This window comes from Molossus molossus, unplaced genomic scaffold, assembly GCF_014108415.1.
Source record: "Molossus molossus isolate mMolMol1 unplaced genomic scaffold, mMolMol1.p scaffold_m16_p_29, whole genome shotgun sequence".
Lineage (NCBI taxonomy): Eukaryota > Metazoa > Chordata > Mammalia > Chiroptera > Molossidae > Molossus > Molossus molossus.
Genome location: NW_023425365.1, coordinates 950,023 through 969,046, shown reverse-complemented (window position 1 = coordinate 969,046; position 19,024 = coordinate 950,023). Strand labels below are relative to the sequence as shown.

The 19,024-nt window shown below is 40.4% G+C and overlaps 1 protein-coding gene across 4 annotated transcripts in view; it reads left to right on the top strand.

The window, feature by feature from the left end:
• AUH (AU RNA binding methylglutaconyl-CoA hydratase) overlaps positions 1-19,024 on the top strand; it is a 181,581-nt gene that overhangs the window by 12,512 nt on the left and 150,045 nt on the right. For 3 of the 4 annotated variants that reach the window (XM_036278522.1, XM_036278521.1, XM_036278524.1), the window contains exons 2-3: positions 8,724-8,791; positions 8,897-8,984. In XM_036278522.1, the coding sequence (XP_036134415.1) occupies positions 8,724-8,791; positions 8,897-8,984 (156 nt within the window). Of the gene's footprint in view, positions 1-2,422; positions 2,476-3,082; positions 3,196-8,723; positions 8,792-8,896; positions 8,985-19,024 lie in introns of those variants that run through there. The other variant, XM_036278523.1, reaches the window with a different exon arrangement.

Sequence of the window (19,024 nt, the reverse complement as noted above, 5' to 3'; positions counted from 1 at the left end):
TAGAAATAATGTTACCCCCCTCCCCCAATCTGGATGTTCGCCCACCTGCCCGCCTGCCTGCCTGCCTGCCTTCCTTCCTTCCTTCCTGCCTTCCTTCCTTCCTTCCTTCCTTCCTTCCTTCCCTCCCTCCCTCCCTCCCTCCCTCCCTCCTTCCTTCCCTTGGCTAGAATTTCCAGTGAAACATTGAATAGAAATGGTAAAAAACAGACATCCTTGTCTTGTTTCTTGTCTTAGAGGAAGACTTTTAGTCTTTTATCGTTAAGTATGATATTAGTTGTGGGTTTTTTATAAATGCCTTTTATGAGGTTGAGAGATTCCCTTCTATGACTAGTTTGTTGAGATTTTTTTTCTGTGTCAGTTGAGATGATCACATGGCTTAATATTTTTTTCTTTATTCTGTTAGTGTGGTGTATTTGATTGGTATAAATCCCACTTGGTAATGGTGTATAAACCTTTCAATATGCTGCTAGATTGGAGTTTCTAATATTTTGTTGAGGATTTTTACCTTTATATTCATTAGGGACATTTGTTTGTTGTTCCCTAGTATATTCTTAGTTTCCTTCTAATCTATTCTGTGCCCTGTAGCATGAGTGATCTTTTAAAAACACAAGTTTGAACATGGAAATAAATTTCCCTAACTTGATAAAAAGCTATTGGAAATGTATAGCAAACACTACACTAAATGATGAAATACTAAAGCGTTCTAATTGAAGACATTGACCAAAAACAGAAACTTGTTAACTTGCTGTTGTTCTGTATTCACCACCATCAATTATAGAATACTTTTATTGCCCCCTAAAGAAACTGCACACTTTTAGCTCACTGCCCAGTCCCTCCATCCCTGCCAGCCTGACACAGCCACTGATTTACTTCTGTCCCTTTCGATTTGTCTACTCTCATCCTTTCATATAAGAAAATTATCCAGTATGTGTTCCTTTGTTTCTTTCACTCTGCAGAATGTCTCCAGGGTTTATCTATGTTGTACATGTATATCAGTTTTTTATTTCTTTTTATTACCAGATATTACATTATATGTATATATCACATGTTGTTTATCCGATCATTAGTTGATAGACATTTGGGTTGTTTCCATCTTTTGACTATTTTGGATAATGCTTCTCTGATCATTCTGATTCAAGTTTTTGTGCGGACGTATGTTTTCATTGGAAATCCTTTTTAAGGAAGATACCAAACCCGGAAGTTACAAAGACAAAGGTATACTACATAAAAGTTAAAACTTTGGTGCAACAAAATACCACAAACAAGTTGGATTTTAGAAGTGAGTGACAGGGAGAAGACTTGTAATTAAATAATGAGTTACTATTTGTAATGTAAAAAATTAATCAGAATGCAAAAGACAACTCCATGACTAGGTAGGCAAACAATAAGAACAGTTACTTCACAAAAGAAATGGCAGACGGTCATTAAACTTAGTTAACTCAACTTTAATTCAGAAAATGGGATGAAACCAGATATAAAATTATATAATTTTCCCATGTATTACCAGAGATTTATAATATTAAGTATTGAATGGTAGATCAGTGATTCTTTTTTTTTTTTTTAAATTTTTTTGTTAATTCTCACGTGAGCATATTTTTCAATTAATTTCTAGATAGAGTAGAAGGAACGGGGGGGGGGGGGGGGCGGAGGGGAGAGAAACACATCAATTGGTTGCCTCCTGCACGACCCTGATTGGGTCTGGGGATTGAACCTGCAACCCAGGTACATGCCCTTGACTTGGAATCAAACCCGAGACCCTTTAGTCTGAGGGCTGACACTTTAACCATGGAGCCAAACTTGCCAGGGTGACCAATGATTCTTAACAACACATTTTATGAGCCCTCCCCCCCACTGATCTGAAATGAAATTTACAGATAACGTAAGCTACTCACATACACAATTAAAAAAAAAAATCCATAAATATAATGAAAACAAAAGGGAGGTACTTTTTGGTAAAACAATCTATTTTATTATGTAAGTTTTGTGCTGTGATTACTAAAATATAAATAAATTAGGATTTGAGAGACGTAAGAAGACCAGAAGCCATGCAATATAAGAAGTGAGAGGAAAAATAACAAGCAGATGGTATCAATAATTAACAGAATAAAAACTAATACTTAGGGCCCTGAGTGCAGTTGATTAGAGCATTCTCCACATATGCCAAGGTTGTGGGTTCAGTCCCCGTCAGGGCACATACAAAATCCAACCAGTGGCCCTGGCTGTTTGACTCAGCGGTTAGAGCATCAGCCTGTGGACCAAAGAGTCTTGGGTTCAGTTCCAGTCAAGGGCGCATACTTTGGTTGTGGTTTAGTCCCTGGCCCTGGTTGGAGTTGTGGGGGAGGCTGCTGATCAATGTGTCTCTCTCACATCGATGTTTCTCTCTCTCTCCCCCCCTCCCTCCCACTTTATCTGAAGATAAATGGAAAAGTATTCTTGAGTGAGGACTAAAAAAAAAATCAACCAATGAATGCATAAGTAAGTGGAATAGACAAAAATGTTTGTCTCTCTTTTTTCTCCTTCTCTCTGCCCCTCTCCTTTCTTCTCTCTCTCAAATCAATCAATAAAACAATAATAACAACAACAAAAACACCTCAAAAAACCCTGAATATTGGGTTAGGAGTAACAGATCAAGCGAATTTGTTTATGCCGAGAGACTGAGACAGAAGCCCGAATTGAAAAAGGGATACCATGCCAAGATACATTTCAGACTGTCAGTGAACGCATGTGCTCAGTTTTCACAACTGAGCTCTGCCTTACTTAACTTTTGAGCCAGTGTTCTCGTCTGGAACATGGGAGAGGGTGCCGACAGAGTAAATTGTTAAGGTTCAGTTCTCATAGACTCCAAGTCGAATTGAAGTTCTCTCATCAGTAATATATGTGAAGATGCAGGGAATGTAATTAGACTTATCCTGCCTTTTAATTTTTCTTTATTGATGGGTAGCATGTGAAATGGAATTTATCAGAATTCCTGTGCTGTCAGGGCAACAAGCTTGTACCTGTGTGTCTATGTGTCGAGTTCTAGTTGTATGCATCCTAATGTATCAGATCCTGTGCTGTGTGTTTGACGCATCTCGTCTAACAGAACCTGGTGGCTCCACCCAGAATGGTCACACAGCATTGCTGCAGGTGCAGATGCATGCAGACGGCCTGAGGAAGATGAGTTCCAGCCTCCTAACCCTGAACAGCCTCGTAAATGTTAGTGTGTGTAGTGTAAGAACACTTTGTTGGCATGGTTGTGTCTTAATGCAGAGGTAGTTTAAACATATATTTGAATCGATCTTCATGTCAGGTTAATTTTGTGTATTTTTTCAGAATTATTGATAATATAAAAATTCAAATACATGGGGAAAGAAGTGTTCTTATGCAGGTTATACACATAATTGGAGAGAAAATGTAGTATTTCCTAAATTTTTAAAATGCTGAAGGTTGTAATATTTACGTTTGTGCCTAATTTTATCTGTATAAATTTGTATTCTTCTACTTACAAAAGGCTTCCTAAATTTTATAAGCTTCAGACCCTGTCAAACCTGGCCCCAGCCTTGCTGATGGTCCAGAATATCCCTTTACACTTTCCAGATGCATCCTAAGAGGTGTTTCACTTGATTGACGTCTGCTGTTGTGAATACACAGGTGTCGGTGTTTGCAAGGCAGTAGGGGTAGCATTTTGGGGGAGTATCTGCAAAATCAAGAATTTCCAGACCTAGGAATTCCACTTTTTTTTTTTTTTTTTTGTGGTATGTGCCCCTGGCAGGAACCGAACCCAGGACTCTCTGGTCCACAGGCCGACGCTCAACCGCTGAGCCAAACTGGCCAGGGCAGAATTCCACTTCTTGATATCTGTCAGGTAAATACTTAGGCACGTATAGAAAAGAAATCTTCAAGAATGTTTATTGCAGCATTATGGTATTTAGGAAAATTTAGGAACAGTTTAAATGCTCAAAAGGTGACTAAATAATGGAAATCCATTTTACAGAATATTATGAATTTAAGGAATGTCTTGATATAGACAGATCTTTAAGATTGAATTAAATAAATAAAAAATATTTATGGATCTGTTTATGGAGAACAGCAATAACAAAAAATACTGACACCCCATTTATATAGAATAGCAACAACAGCCTGAACTCTGTGGTGCACAACTCTTTATTTCTGTATGCGGATTCGTTTTCTGGGAGGTAACACATCACCAGATTACTGTGCTGCCTCGGGGTGGGGAGGGGGGGCGAGAGCGAGTTGTCCAGGGAAGGTTTTTCCTTTGCATGTATTATTTTAATTTGTACAAGCCAAGTATATTCACGTATATTTTGTAGAAGTCCCAGCTGAGCCCAGCTGGTGTGGCTCAGTGGTTGAGCATCGACCCTGCACCAAAGGGGTCGCCGGTTTGATTCCCGGTCAGGGCACATGCCCAGCTTGTGTCGGCCTGATCCCCAGTGGGGAGCGTGCAGGAGGCGGCCAGTTGATGTTCTCTCTCATCACTGTTTCTATCTCTCTCTCCCTCTCTCTTCCTTTCTCTCTAAAATCAATAAAGAAAATAAATAACTGAAAGTCCCAGCGAAGTCTGAGTTCATCTTGTAGTCATGTGAGCTTTGTAGGGCAAGGTGGATGTTGTGATATGAATTTGTTATAGATTCACCAGAGTTTTATCATGTTTTATAAAAAAGCAGGGACAGCCTAAAACAGGGATTTAAGGTTAGCATATGAACGTGTAGTTTTACCTGAGTTTGGTAAACCTGTTGTGGCTGGGTTCTATGAGGAGGGTGCCTGATAATCGAGGTCTGGAGGTGCTATTAATCATGAGTAAAGTGGGACAAGTACAAGACAGAGTGATGGGCTCTGCTGAGTGAAGCTAAGGTTTCTCCCTGTTTTGGGGTCTCAGTGGCCCACGGATACATTTGATGACACAGGTAGGCACTGGATGGTTCATTTTAAATTACGGAACTAATTTCCAGCTCTGAGGTGGATGTGCCCAAAAGTCAGGCCTCAAAGGTGGGGCCAAAGCTCCCATAACTAACTACTGTAAAAGCACTTTGATGGTTTAGTAATGTCTACCGTGTTGTGTCAAGCATGCATATGGTAACACTAATGGTCTCTTCTTACTAGAAGGGACAAAAATAACTGAATGCTTTGTAAGCTTTTATGTACAGGGTGGGGCAAAAGTAGGTTTACAGTTTGTATGGAAAATAATGCAATAATTAATAAACAGTAATAGTGCACGAATAAACTGTTTTGTGTGCTCACAACAGTAAACCTACCTGTGCCCCACCCCATATATATTGTATTATTCGCTCCTCACAACAGCCCAGAGTTGGGAACTACTCCTATCTTCCTCAGCAGTGTAAGGAACAGGATCTTCGAGGTTAGATGACTAGCCAGAGGGCATACAGCTAGTAAGTGGCAGACTGGGGCTCAGGCCCAGCAGTCAGACCTCAGAGCCTGCATTCTTTTTTCTTTTTCTTTTTTTAATACTTGTCATTGCTTTTATTTTATTTATTTATTTTTATTTATTAATTTGTTTTTGTTACAGATGTTTCTCTTTTTTCCCCCATTGACACCCTCCTCCATTCCCTCCCCCCGCCCTATCCCCAGCTTTGTTGTCTATGTTCATTGGTCATGCACACATGCATGTAAGTTCTGTGGTTTATCTCTTCTCCCCCAAGTCCCCCCTCCTCTGAGGCTTGTCAGTCTGTACCCCACCTCTATGTCTCTGGGTTAATTTTGTTCAGCAATTTGTTTAGTTCATTATACTCCACAAATAAGTGAGATCATGGGATATTTGTCTTTCTCTGCTTGGCTTGTTTTGCTTAGCATAATACTCTCCAGGTCCTTCCATGACATCTCAAAGGATAAGAGATCTTTCTTTCTTACAGCTGCATAGTACTCCATTGTGTACATGTACCACTGCTTTTTTATCCACTCATCTACTGATGGACATGTGGATTTTTTCCAGATCTTAGCTATTAGGAATATACCCTAAGAAACCTGAAACACCAATCAGAAAGAATATATGTACCCCTATGTTCATAGCAGCACTATTTACAATAGCTTAGATTTAGAGCCTGCATTCTTAGCTCAGAAGTCCATGGCACACAGTTCGTGTGCCTGGAACCCTGAGAGGCCAAACCTTGAAATGTCAGAGTTTGGAGGAAGAACACATTTATTGCTCAAGAAGGCACCAATTGAGAAGATGGGAGTTTTAGTCCTCAAATCCATTTTGAGAAAATGTGGAGTTCAGGCTTCTCTTATGTAAAGGGAAGGGAAAATGGGAAGGGCCCTTTGTAAAAGCTCAAGTCCCCAGCGAGTTCCTCTGATGATGAGCAGGCGTGACGCAGGCGCTGCGAGCCCGCAGGCCACAGCAGCAGTGCCGGCGTGGAAAGGGGCAGTCGGGAGGCTGAGCTCTCCCGTCACACCTTCAGAGCTGATGTCAATTTGGGTGTCTCAGAGGCACTTCAGACTCACTTTCATTCAAAACCAAACTCATGAAGTGTTTCCCCTCTGCCTTGTGTTTCTGTGGTCCTGTCTTAGGGAAGGTCATCTCCTTTATCCATGTGCTGAAGCCACACACCAAGCAGACACTCCATACTCCCTTCCCGTGCCGTCAGTCCTCAGTCTGGTCAGTCCCTAACATTTGCAACCTTCTCTCGAATCCCTACGCTTTCTTCTGTTTCCAACTCTCCTGACCTCGGCCAACCCTGCTGTCTCTTGGCTGGACTGCAGCCGGGCCCTGAGGTGTCCAGCCCTGTGCACTTGTGGTGTGCTCTCCAAGTGTTGAGACTGTACTTTCCCCCAGTTGCACATGTGTGTTTACACTGCGTACAGCTTCTTCCTTGGTGACTCCTTATTATGTAACAGGACCTGTAAGGACAGTATCTGGCCTGTCCTGGCCTCTTTCTCCTTCTCCTGAGTGACAGGACCTGGGATAGGGCCATGGCTTCTGTATGCTGTCTCTTATGTTGCCCCTGCCTGGACTCCAGACCCTCCCCTCTTCCCAAATCCTGCTCATTCTTCTAATCTCAACTCAGAGCATTGTCTTGGGTAAGCTTTCTCGTTGCCCCAGACTATCAGTTCTGGTGACAGTTGCTGTAGAACCATTTAGAGCATGTAAAGCATTTTGGATTGTACATTTTTATGATTATTTTATTGATGTTTGTCCTTTCTTTCTAGACTATAATTCCTTGAGAGCTGAGCACCCTAATGTGTAGTCAGTGCATTTGAATAAATGACACACCTTGAACACATGTAGTGTTGTTCTCCCGATTTTCTTCATGAGGAAACGTAAGCTTGGACAGTGTAGAGTAGTCCTTTCATTCATTCAGGTATGGAGTTGGAATGCTTCTTACAAGCTGAAGGTAGTTATTTAACCTCTCCAACTCCCACTGTCTTCCTTTGTTCAACAAGGATAAACTTTGTACCCACTACTTGGGTTGTTATGGGGATTACACAAGCTAGTAAACAGGGAGCACTGGGAACCGTGTCCGGCATGTACACATGCTCAGTTAGTGGCAGCTGTTGTCCTTGGTACTGGGGCCTGGCCATTGTCACTTGGCTGCTCAGTGCCTGGACAGTTCCTCTCCAGGAGTTTCTCTGTACTGAGCTCCTTTGGGATTCTCGCACATTTATTCTGCTGTGAGCTCAAGTCCATCTTCGTACTTTTTTTGAAAAGTGAGTTTGCGCAGTTTCTGGCTTAGAGAAGGCATGCAGTTTGTCGTCTTCAGTTTACCCAGTTACAAACAAGGCTCACCCCCACACCCAACCAGGTGAAAGGCATTTCTGTTACACGAGGCAAATGTGTGCTTGCTTGGGACAAGAAGGTTTAGTCCAGTGTGCACAGCTTTGAATATCAAATTAAGGTCTTTGAAATCAGATATTTAAGAAAGAAGAAAAAATTAAAGATATTTAAGCAGGGGTTGAATTCTGTAGAATTGTAGTAACTGTAAACAGTTACTCTGAACAATTGTAAACAACTGTATAGAATTGTTTTTGGAATTTCTATCTGACTGCAGTGATTGGAACTAGAGGCTGGATTTCGATGATGGTTTCTGATAAAATTAGGGAAGTGAGGAGGGAGAGCTGGGCTTTGTGGGAGGCAGAGTGAACTTTGTGTCTGTGGATGGAGGTTGGATTGCTCGTTGGAATTCTACATGGAAGTGCCGTCAGTTTAAGTATGTGTAACAGAGGGAGAGAAAGTTGTGATGGAGATAATGAAAACTAGTTAGTATGACAAAAGATTAACCTGGTATGTATACCACTAGCAAAGAGCTGATCCTACAGTCCTTGCCTATGACCAGGGTTTGTTAGCTGTTCCTTCTGCATGTAGGTGGAGTTGATGAAACCACACTTTAAATAGCATGCTGTAATTGAGGATTTGCACCAGTAAGCGTGGCCTTCCTTCTAGTTAGCCTGACTTGATGACGTCAAGTGCACTTAAATATGCCACTTACCTTGGTGGTGCTTACGAAGAGATACATTGAAGGGACATAATGTTATCAGGTTCTTCTCTAACAGTCTGAAGAGAAGCAGTGACTATTAAGCAGAACATTGATTTTATAAATATGTTACATCCATCACATTCTTCAAAAATGGTGCTTGGAAAGGAAGCTCTGGGAGTAAACCTTAGGAGTGTAGAGTGAGTTCCCGAGTCCCGAATGAACGGGGCCATGTGTGTGGGAGTCACCGCCCTGAACACTCACTAACCTGGGTGCTTGTGCTTCTTTTCTCTTAACTAGGCATTGTGGTGCTTGGGATAAACAGAGCTCATGCCAAAAATTCATTCAGTAAAAACCTTGTTAAAACGGTGAGTGTAAAGATTAAACTGCTTGCTTCTAAAATTAAACTATGGTGTTGACATCAGTCTGAAAATATTTCCCATTTTCTTCTTACCCTCCCTGTTTCTGTTTAGCTCTCAAAAGCTGTGGATGCTTTAAAATCCGATAAGAAAGTGCGGACCGTAATAGTCAGGAGTGAAGTCCCAGGGATATTCTGTGCTGGTATGTAAATACATTTTATTATGAAATTACATCGTAGTCTAATTTTTCCTCAACAGTAGCCTGTTTTTCATTATAAAGTGTTCTGTGCTTTGAATTCCATTACCCACAATTCCTCTTTGTCTTTTTTTCTACTGGTTTATAAGAAAAAGATGCTTTGTCAATATTAGAAACTTTTGTAACATAGATTATTTTAGAAGTTGAGAAAAGTAATTTGAGCCATTAAAATATTTGTTTGTAGTACATGAATACTGTTTATGATAGATCAGCTAGGAAGGAAACACTGTATTTCTTACCCACAACAGTGTGCTTTGTTTGTTAGTGGCTCAGCATTAGTGCTTGAATTAACCAGCAGCAGCAGTTGCCCGGTGGATGTGTTGAGCATGGACATTTGCTTTGAAGGTTGGTGTATCTACAGCAGTGAAAGATACATGTGGTTTCCTCCATGTATACTGCTTGCCAGGTGATACAAGGTTAAATTGCCCTGTATTCTTCATAATTGTAAGCATTTCTAAGCCATGAGATTGAATGAATCTGTTTCAACTAGATGATTAAGATAAAAAATGCCGGTAACGTGCAGAATCATTGTCATTTACTAATAAGTGAATGGAGGTAAAACTTGACTGAAGAATAAGGTTTGCTTGTTTTTTTTTTTTCTTTCCAGTAAAAATATAAAGGAGGTAATCCTTTTGAGGTAATCAAATGTTTGAGGGAGAAGGAACAATATAGAGTATTTTATTCAGTAAAGAAGTATTTATTGAGCATTTAGAGTATACCCAGAACAATGCTGAGAACCTGGGGAAATATTTCTAGGCAGAACCTTCTTAGAGGTGTCTTAGTTGTAAAACTGATATTCTTCAGTTTCATTCTTAAAGTTCCTTAGTTTTTTAAGCTTCAAGCTCTGTGGTTTCCACATTAAAATATTGCAGGATTTTACAGCATGTAGGGACAGTCTGTGTAAATGAGTTATATTTTGGTTTTTAATGTAATGTAGCATGCTTACAAGGGTTAGTTTTAACTCTTTTGGTAACCAAAGACAGTAAAGTCATGCTCCTCAGCTGCTCGGGCAGTGAGGTATGGCAGGGCAGACTTCTGCTTTGACATCTGTCAAACAGGTAACACCACATGCCTGGTTGGTTGTTCGAGGCTTCATTGTGACAGTGTACCTAAAGGACAGTTGATAATAAATAAGTGATGGCTGTTCACAGTTTTTGTAAGAGCTTTACGTGTATTTCTATTTTATTCCTTAAAGAATATTGCCCTGCCAGCCCTGGTCGGTTGTGCGGGTGGCAGCCACTTGATGTGTTCCTTTCACATCGATGTTTCTCTCTCTCTCTCTGTTCCTCTCTCTCCCTCCCACTCTACCTGAACAAAAAATGGAAAAAGTGTCCTCGGGTGAGGATAAAAAAAAAAGAAAAAAAAAGAATATTGCCCTGGCCAGTTTGGCTCAGCGGTTAGAGCGTCGACCTGTGGTCCGGAGAGACCCGGCTTCGGTTCCCGCTAAGGGCATGTACCTCAGTTGCAGTTTGTCCCCGGCCCTGGTTGGTTGTGTGGGTGGCAGCCACTTGATGTGTCCCTTTCACATCGATGTTTCTCTCTCTCTCTATTTCTTTCTCTCCCTCCCACTCTACCTGAACAAAGAAATGGAAAAATGTCCTCGGGTGAGGATTAAAAAAGAATATGAAAAATTTATACCAAGGCAACAGAATTCTTGTATCTTTGACTTTAGGACCAGTGAATATTTCTCCAGGGGACTGAGTCACACCTTGACAGATGGCTCTGAGGTCACTGTTCTCAGGTCCTGTGAAGGCCACGATGGGCTTATTGGGAGGACTTTGAGCAGTTAGGGGGCCTTAAAAGAAAGCCCAATTATGTGAATCTATGAGAAGTGACAGTGATATTGTGAAGGCAGAATAGTACTTCAGAAATAGTGTTAATGACCATAGTAACATTACTGTTGTTACCCGAGAGTCACCAGAGTCAGAGGGGCTCTCCCCTCCTCGGCTATTGTCGCGCTCATGAGAAAGAATTCAGATGTGTGACAGAAAGCAGTATTGAAGCAAAGCAAGTACATTTATAAAGGAGGCAAAGCAAACAAATTTATTAATACAATGAGCATAAAGCACACGTGGGCAACTCAGGTACTCTGAGTGCCCCACCTGGTGGGGGTTCAGGGTTTTATACCTTTTCATGGTTCTACTGAATACACTAGATTTCAAGGTCCCCCTTTTATTGTGGCTTTCCCAGAATTTATGGGACCGTCTGGTGATTTTTCCTTGTCAAGTCCCAAGTCTGCTGACTTCTTTGTTCAGTGGGTGAGATAAATTCCTCTTTTTTTCCTCCTTCCCCTCCTGCCCTAGCAGCTATTTATCCTGCTAACATTCCCCCTTCAAATGATACCATCCAAATGCTTTTGGGGTTTTTGTTATTTTTACCCCAGACTTCATCTGTCCTTGGGTTTAGTTGGCACAAATGGCATTAATTGGATCTTTGTTCTCTGTTTTCCCAAGCCAAGGTGATTAAAACTATGGTCAGGGAGGAGAAATATAAACCATTTGCTTTCAAGTGTCCTTTGCTGAGGGAAATAAGGTCTTGGGATTCACACACCAGCTGAAAACTGCCCAGACTGGCCCTGTTCAATTTTCTTGTCTCAGTTTCCCCTTTCACTTGTCCAGGAATTTTCCTAGCTTCTTACTACCCTGCCACCTGTCTTTCTGTTAGTAGAGGTTTGTGATTAAGACACTGTGGTTACTACAGAATTCTTTTTATCTTGCCTGTTCATCTGCTGCCCATGTGTGTGGCATCTCCATATTATTTATAATCTCTGAAAAAGGCTTTAATGCTCTCATACAGTTTACAGATCTCTTTTTTAGGGTACCTTTTGGGGACATACTAAGTAATATACCAAACTTTTTTTAATCAGATTAACAAATTAGCTTTGAATACTTTTTGTCAAGAGTTAATCTTTTTTTTTTTTTTTTAATCCTCACCTGAGGATATTTTTTACATTTCTCTTTAGACAGAGTGGGAGGGAGAGAGGTAGATGAATAGAGAGAGAGAGAGAGAAACATCGATGTAAGAGAGACACATCGACTGGTTGTCACCCACACGACCCCAACCAGGGCTGGGGACGAACTGCAACCAAGGTATGTGCCCTTGGCTGGAATCGAACCCGGGACTCTTTGGTCTGTAGACCGATGCTATAACCGCTGAGCCAAACCGGCCAGGGCAAGAGTTAATCTTTCTTTCTTTGCTGTATGTACTTTTAAAACTTTTGCATGATTAAGATAATCTATATTTAACTCCTAAGAACTGTTACTGTATGTTGTGAAAAGATCAGTGTTTGAATTCTAGGAAAATTGGAACAAATCATTTATTTCATTAACTCAATATGATAATAGAACCATTTTCTCACACTTCTCCGAAAGGTTTTCTTTGCTTACATGCATTTGAAACAGACAGTTTAGTAGGTCTGTCTTTATTAATGTGTACAGATTAAGTATAAGTTTAGATAAATTTAAACTTAAAGCCTGTATTAATTTAAAATATTCCTTTTAATTAAGCCTCATTTATTATTGTTGAAGAATAGTCTTTTACATAGAGTTTTTATTTCTATGCTGAAATAGTGACATTCAAAACCAGAATCCTCTAAAATAGTAAATTCATTTATTGATTATTCTCTTAGCCCTGTCAGGTTCCTAAAGTTACTAATTTTTCCTCTTCTCTTTCTCTCCCCACAAAGGTTTCTCTTCTCTGTACATCTGTATTCCAGTGGCATCTTGTTCATTTCTAAAAACTTAAAGCTTACAAAGTCGTTCTTGCCTCATTTCTAGAGGGTGGAAACTTCTCTTTTTCTTCTTTGAAAATCATCTTTTGTGTTCTCTGAACACAGCACATAATAGGGACTCAGCATGTATTTGTGGAAATCACTCAGCCTTTAAACTGCCCTGATTCACTGATGTTTTTTTCAGGGACTGTTTGCTGGGATGTATTTAGCAGTTTCTCTGAATTGTCTCAGACCACCCTCCCATTCACTGAGAGTGTCTCTGGCTCCTGACTTTGGTTAATTGTTTCTACATCATTTTTCTGATATGCTAGAAAAACAGATAATTAAGCACTATTAAACTGATCCACTGGAGGTTAGACAGAGAGATTTCCAACTTCTAATTTAAATCTATTATTTAGAATCAATAACTATATTTCACTTCCATTTTTAAAATCAACTTTTAGTTTAAAAATATAGTGGGTCAAAATATGTACAAAATGGCCCTGGCCAGTTTGGCTTAGAGGTCAGAGCGTTGGCCTGAGGACCAAAGGGTCTTGGGTTCAATTCCCAGTCAAGGGCACGCACCTCGTTTGCAGGTTTGATCTCCGGCCCCTGTTGGGGTTGTGTGGGAGGCAACCGGTCGATGTGTCTCTCTCTCACACATCGATGTTTCTCTCTCTCTCTTCCCCTCCCCCCTTCCACTCTGTCTTAAAATCGATGTAAAAATATCCTCGGGTGAGGATTAACAACAACAACAGAAAAATGTGGACAAAAACGTATGAAAAAGTGTACAAAGAGAGAAATCCTGCTCTCAGCCTACTCCTTTTACTCCTATATTCCTTTCATAAAAATAACACTTTTATTCTGCATGATTCTTCTAGTATTTCACTATACAGAGGCATGTAGATATACATAAACATACACCTGTTAGGTGTGTTGAGGGACTGTTCTATGTGATGACATGAGCCCTGCACTGTAGTGTGGGAAATGCATGCTGTGGGGGTGGCTGCGTGGGAAATGCTGTGCCCATGGACCCCTGCTGTGGGAGCCAGGGCTGTGCATAGGACTGGATTTGGACTGATATCTTCTTCTCTCTGTCATTACATTTTCTGTAATAATACTTGTTACTTAACATTATATTATGTGAATATACATATAGAGTAAATAATTTTGAAAAAAAAGTCACCAAGTGTATTAGTGTACTTTTCGGTTTTGGTAACTAAAATTGTGACGTTAACTGAATTTCTAAGTTACTTGATGCAGACATTTGAGAAGAAACATATTTAGAATAAAACAATCTTGTAGGACCATTCACATGCTCTCTTTTTATAGAACCCTTGCGAGGCTAAGGGCCTGAAGGGAGTGTGGCTTAGCCGACTGCTTCTCCTGCCTCGGAGGGCTGGGTTTCCTGCGCTGTTCCAGGGATTTCTGACCTTTTGAAATATGTCTTCTTTTTAAGTTCTAAAATTTAATGCACTTACATGTCATCATGGTCCTACATTGATTGAAAAGATGCATAATGTCAGAATACCACTCTGGTTGTTGTCATGTATTCAGTGAATTTTATGTTATTAACCACAACAATATTTAGATACAGAAAAAAAAAAGCATATCATAGTAATCATGGCAGTAGACAATGTTTTCTGAAAGTGTATGTTTTCATATAGTGTGCCCTACCCCAAGCATGACTCCAGATTAGGAATCACTGGTGTGTACACTCTTTTGTCTGTACTTCTTTTTTTTAAAATATATATATATTTTTATCCTCACCCGAGGACATTTTTCCATTTTTTGTTCAGATAGAGCGGGAGGGAGAGAGAGGAAGAGAGAGAGAGAGAGAAACATCGACGTGAAAGGGACACATCGAGTGGCTGCCACCCGCATGACCAACCAGGGCCGGGGACAAACTGCAACCGAGGTACATGCCCCTAGCGGGAACCGTCTCTCTGTACCGCAGGCCGACGCTCCAACCGCTGAGCCAAACTGGCCAGGGCTAAAAGATTTTTAAATTGATTTTTAGAGAGAGAGAGGAAGGGGGGGGGGGAGAGAGAGAGAGAGAGAGAGAAAGAGAAAAAGAGAAAGAAACATTGATGTGAGAATGATACATCCATCGGCTGCCTCGTCCACACCCCTGTTGGGGATTGAGCCCACAACTGGGGCATGTGCCCTGACTGGGAATCGAACTTTTTAGTGCACAGGACAATGCCCAGCCCACTCAGCCACCCAGGTCAGGGCTGCCTATATTTCTTGTAGAACACTGAGATATATCATTTTGATATATCATTTTGATAATCATTGTGAAGTACTGGCTACATAGTTTAAATAAGAGATTGGCTTGAATGTGTGTCCCACCTGCATATTCTAGAAATTATTTGTTCATTTAAAAATTTTATCTTGTTTCTTATACACACACATGCACATAAAGGAAAGCTGCAATAATTCTGCTATTTCAAAATGTTTTAGTAGTGACATTTCTATGTATTGTCTATAATGAATTCACGAAAAGTCCTTTTAGTTAGGCTGTGCTGCAAGGGTTGTAAGCGTGTAACCCTAGCCATCTGTTGATTTTTGTTCTTTTGGTGTTCTAAAACTAAGTCAAAAGTACATATGGATTTTTACCCTAAAATTTTTTGAGAAATTACTGAGACTGAGGATTTTTTCCTTTGAAATTACACACAGTTCTTGGTAATTAGTTCTTGTTATAGAACTCTAAATTGAGTGTTTCATTGAATTACACTAGCATGGGTTTTTTAAAAAGTAAAGGTAGTTTTGCTTCTGCTTTTGAATTCTAGTAAATTGTGTTTTGACAGAACTTCCTGCTAAAATTAACATGCTTTATTGAATGTTGTGTGTATTGTTGTCATGATGTGGTTAGATATACGGGTGCCTCTGACTAATGAGATTGTCTATTCAGTATTATTGCAGAATCAGGTTGTTATGTTTATGTATTTGAATGTTGTTAATCCCTTAGAGCGGCGATTTTCAACCTTTTTCATCTAATAGCACACATAAACTAATTACTAAAATTTTGTGGCACAACAAAAAATATATTTTTTGCCGATGTAATAAAAAAAATATAGATATAATTTTGACTCATTCACACTGGATGGCTATTGTGTTTGCTGTTGTCATTTTTTTTAGTAATAGAACAATTATTATTATCTTTAAATTTTTTTTGTTTATTAATTTTAGAGAGAGAGGAAGGAAGGGGGAGAGAAAGATAGAAACGATGATGAAAGAGACCATCGATGGGCCAACTCCTGCATGCCCCCCCCCATTGAGGGTTTGGCTCACAACTTGGGCATGTGTCCTCACCAGGAATCGAACCGGCAACCTCTTGGTGCAAGGATTGATGCTCAACCACTGAGCTACACTGGCCAGGCTAATAGAACAACTATTATTACTATTATTATTTATATATGTTTTTTATTGATATTTTTAGAGAGAGAGGAAGAGAGAGAGAGAGGAATATCGATGTGGGAGAGAAACATCGATTGGCCGCCTCCTGCATGCCCCCACTGGGGATTGAGCCTACAACCTGGGCATGTGCTCTGACTGGGAATCGAACCGGGACCTTTCAGTCCATGGGATGATTCTCAATCCACTGAGCCATACTGGTTGGGCTGTTGTCATTTTTTATTTGACAGTCTAAGGGAAAGGAGGTCAGTACCTCTGACTAAATAGTCAGGTATTGCATGTTTTAAGAATTCTTGTGGCACACCAGTTGAAAATTGCTGCCTTAGAGAGCTTGATACGTAAAGTGAAAGGGTAGATACCCTCAAATTCATATTAGTTTAGCACGTAGGGTTGTTGTATTTCATGTTTTTGAATTTTAAAAATCTGTTTATTGAGATATGAGTCACAATACAATGTACCAATTTTATGTATACAATTGATGAGTTTTAACAAATATTTAAACCATGATCACAGTTTTATACAGAACATATTCAACATTTAAAGTTTTCTTGTGCCTGTCTATTGGTGTCAGTCACTTCCCCTGCTCTGACCCCTTAAGCCACTGATCTCCATGCTTTGCCATAGTGCTGCATCTTTGAGTGTCTGGTAAATGGGATCCTGCTTCAGGTGCTCTTTTGTCTTTTTCATTTAAACTAATGCTTTGAAGTTCGCCCATGTTATGTGTTTCAGTCGTTATGTTTTATTGCCGAGTATGACTTATGTTTTGTATGTTAAAGTGTTCCATTGTATGGACATACCACAGTTAGTCTGTCTAGAAGTACATGGTCATTTGAGTTTTTCTGATATTTTGGCTTTTATAAACACCGCTTCTGTGAACATTCGAAGTATTTTTGTGAACATGTTTTTGTTTCTCTTAGACAAATACTTAGGAGTCGACCTAGACTTACTGGGTTTTTACCTAAGTGTATGTTTTGTTTTATAAGAACACCGACTGTTGTTTCTACAGTGGCTTTGCGCTTTGCATTCCCTGCAGTATTACAGATCCAGATGCTCTCCAACACTTTATGTTTCGAGTTTTTAAAAGTTTGGACACCCAAATGGGTAGTTGTATGGCATTGTGGTTTCAGTTTGCATCGCTCTAATCAGTAATGATTCTGAGCATCTTCCTGCTGCCTTCATGTCACTGTGTAGCTTTTCTGGTGAGTCTCTTATTCAGGTCTTTTGCCCATGTTTTATTAGGATATCAGGAGAGTTGCCTAGTCCTTGACCTGATACATGTTTTGCAGGTATTTTCTCCCACTCTCTGCCTTGCCTTTTTCTTAATAGTTTGTTTGAAAAGCAACAGTTTTTCAGTTGAAGTTTGATTCATTTGTTATTTTTAAGGTTTGTACTCATTTTGTGAATTAAGAACTATTCTACTCCAGGGTCACAGTCTTTCTCAAACTACATTTTCTTCTAGAACTTTTTTAGTTTTTATGTTTTACATTTAGACCTAAGTCCACATTTTGCAACATATGAAAAAGAAAATTAGCTCCTAGCTCCGAATGCCTGGGAGGTCTCTGGCTTGGATTCCTAGCACAGAGCTCCTAAAACCCTGGGAATTTCCTGAGTGGTAAGAATGCCTTTTGTATGCTAATGAGATGACTCAAGGCAGAGGCCCCTAGATAGTTTCAGGAAGGGGCTGGTGGTCAGAAAACCTACCATGAGATTGGAGGGTAGAAGTTTTTCTGGCCTCGCTCTCCCAGCCCCTTCCTTTGAACATGCCAGGGATGCCTTTGAGAAGGACTCAGCACTCTTGGCTTTTCTGAGGAAGTTACCATTATTGGCTGTTGCTGACTCATTTCTGATCCTATTTTCATTTTAAAAACCACCTAAATAGTATTTTATGCTCTGCAGATACGATTTTCTTTTTTAAAAATGGGAAGTATGTGTTAGTAATAATCTGCAGACTCATCTCTCTCCTTCACTCTTGTCCCGCCATAACACGTTCGCCACAGGCAGAAAGTGATCTTAACAAATCATCACCCCTCTCCACTGCTCCAAATAACTCCTAGAAGTAAAGTGTGCAGTGAGCTGAGTAATGACCCCCGAAGGTGTCCGTGCCGTAATCCCTGGAACCTCGCTTAAAGACTGGTCATATATTCTTTTTAATTAAAAATTTTACAATGCTTAAGAAAAAAATAAAGACCATTTTAATTTGAGGGCCTTACTAGAGTCTGGGTGGAGAATGGCCGCAGGCTGTAGCGTTGAGGCCGGCCAGGGAGCGGCCCAGTGGAGCAGGGAAACGGAAACTCCATAGTTAGCAGTTTGCAGCCATCAGAAACTCCAGATGCCAGGCAGTCTCGGCCTCTAGTAGATCCTGTCTTTCCGAAACCAGGGACACTTACATCAAATGGTTTGCACTTCTCTCCAACCAGAGGGTAAATAACTTAAATTACCCTACTTAGGGAGACAGACAACAGAAATCCAATTAGTGCCATTTGCCAATCACACCGGAGGACAGATGAACGTAAGAAAGTAAACCTCCTTTTGGTACATCAGCATAAAGCTGATGAATATTCTATTGAGATCCTCCCCTAAGACCTCTCCTAAATGCCCAGCCTTTAAAATCACTCCAAACAAAGATCCAGCCTCTCCCTCTTCTTCCCTGACAGGTGTGCCTTCCCTGAACTCTGAGGGGCCCCACGAGGCTAGCAGCCAAGGCAGCAGTGGGTAGTGGCAGCTTATCCCAGACAACCCACCTGAACCTGTCCCCAAGTCCACCTTTACTCTGACCTCTTAGTGAGCCGAAGCAGACAGCCTGGGCTCATTCCCAGCCTTGTTTCACTGCCCCCAGCTTTAACAGACGTCCTCTAAAATT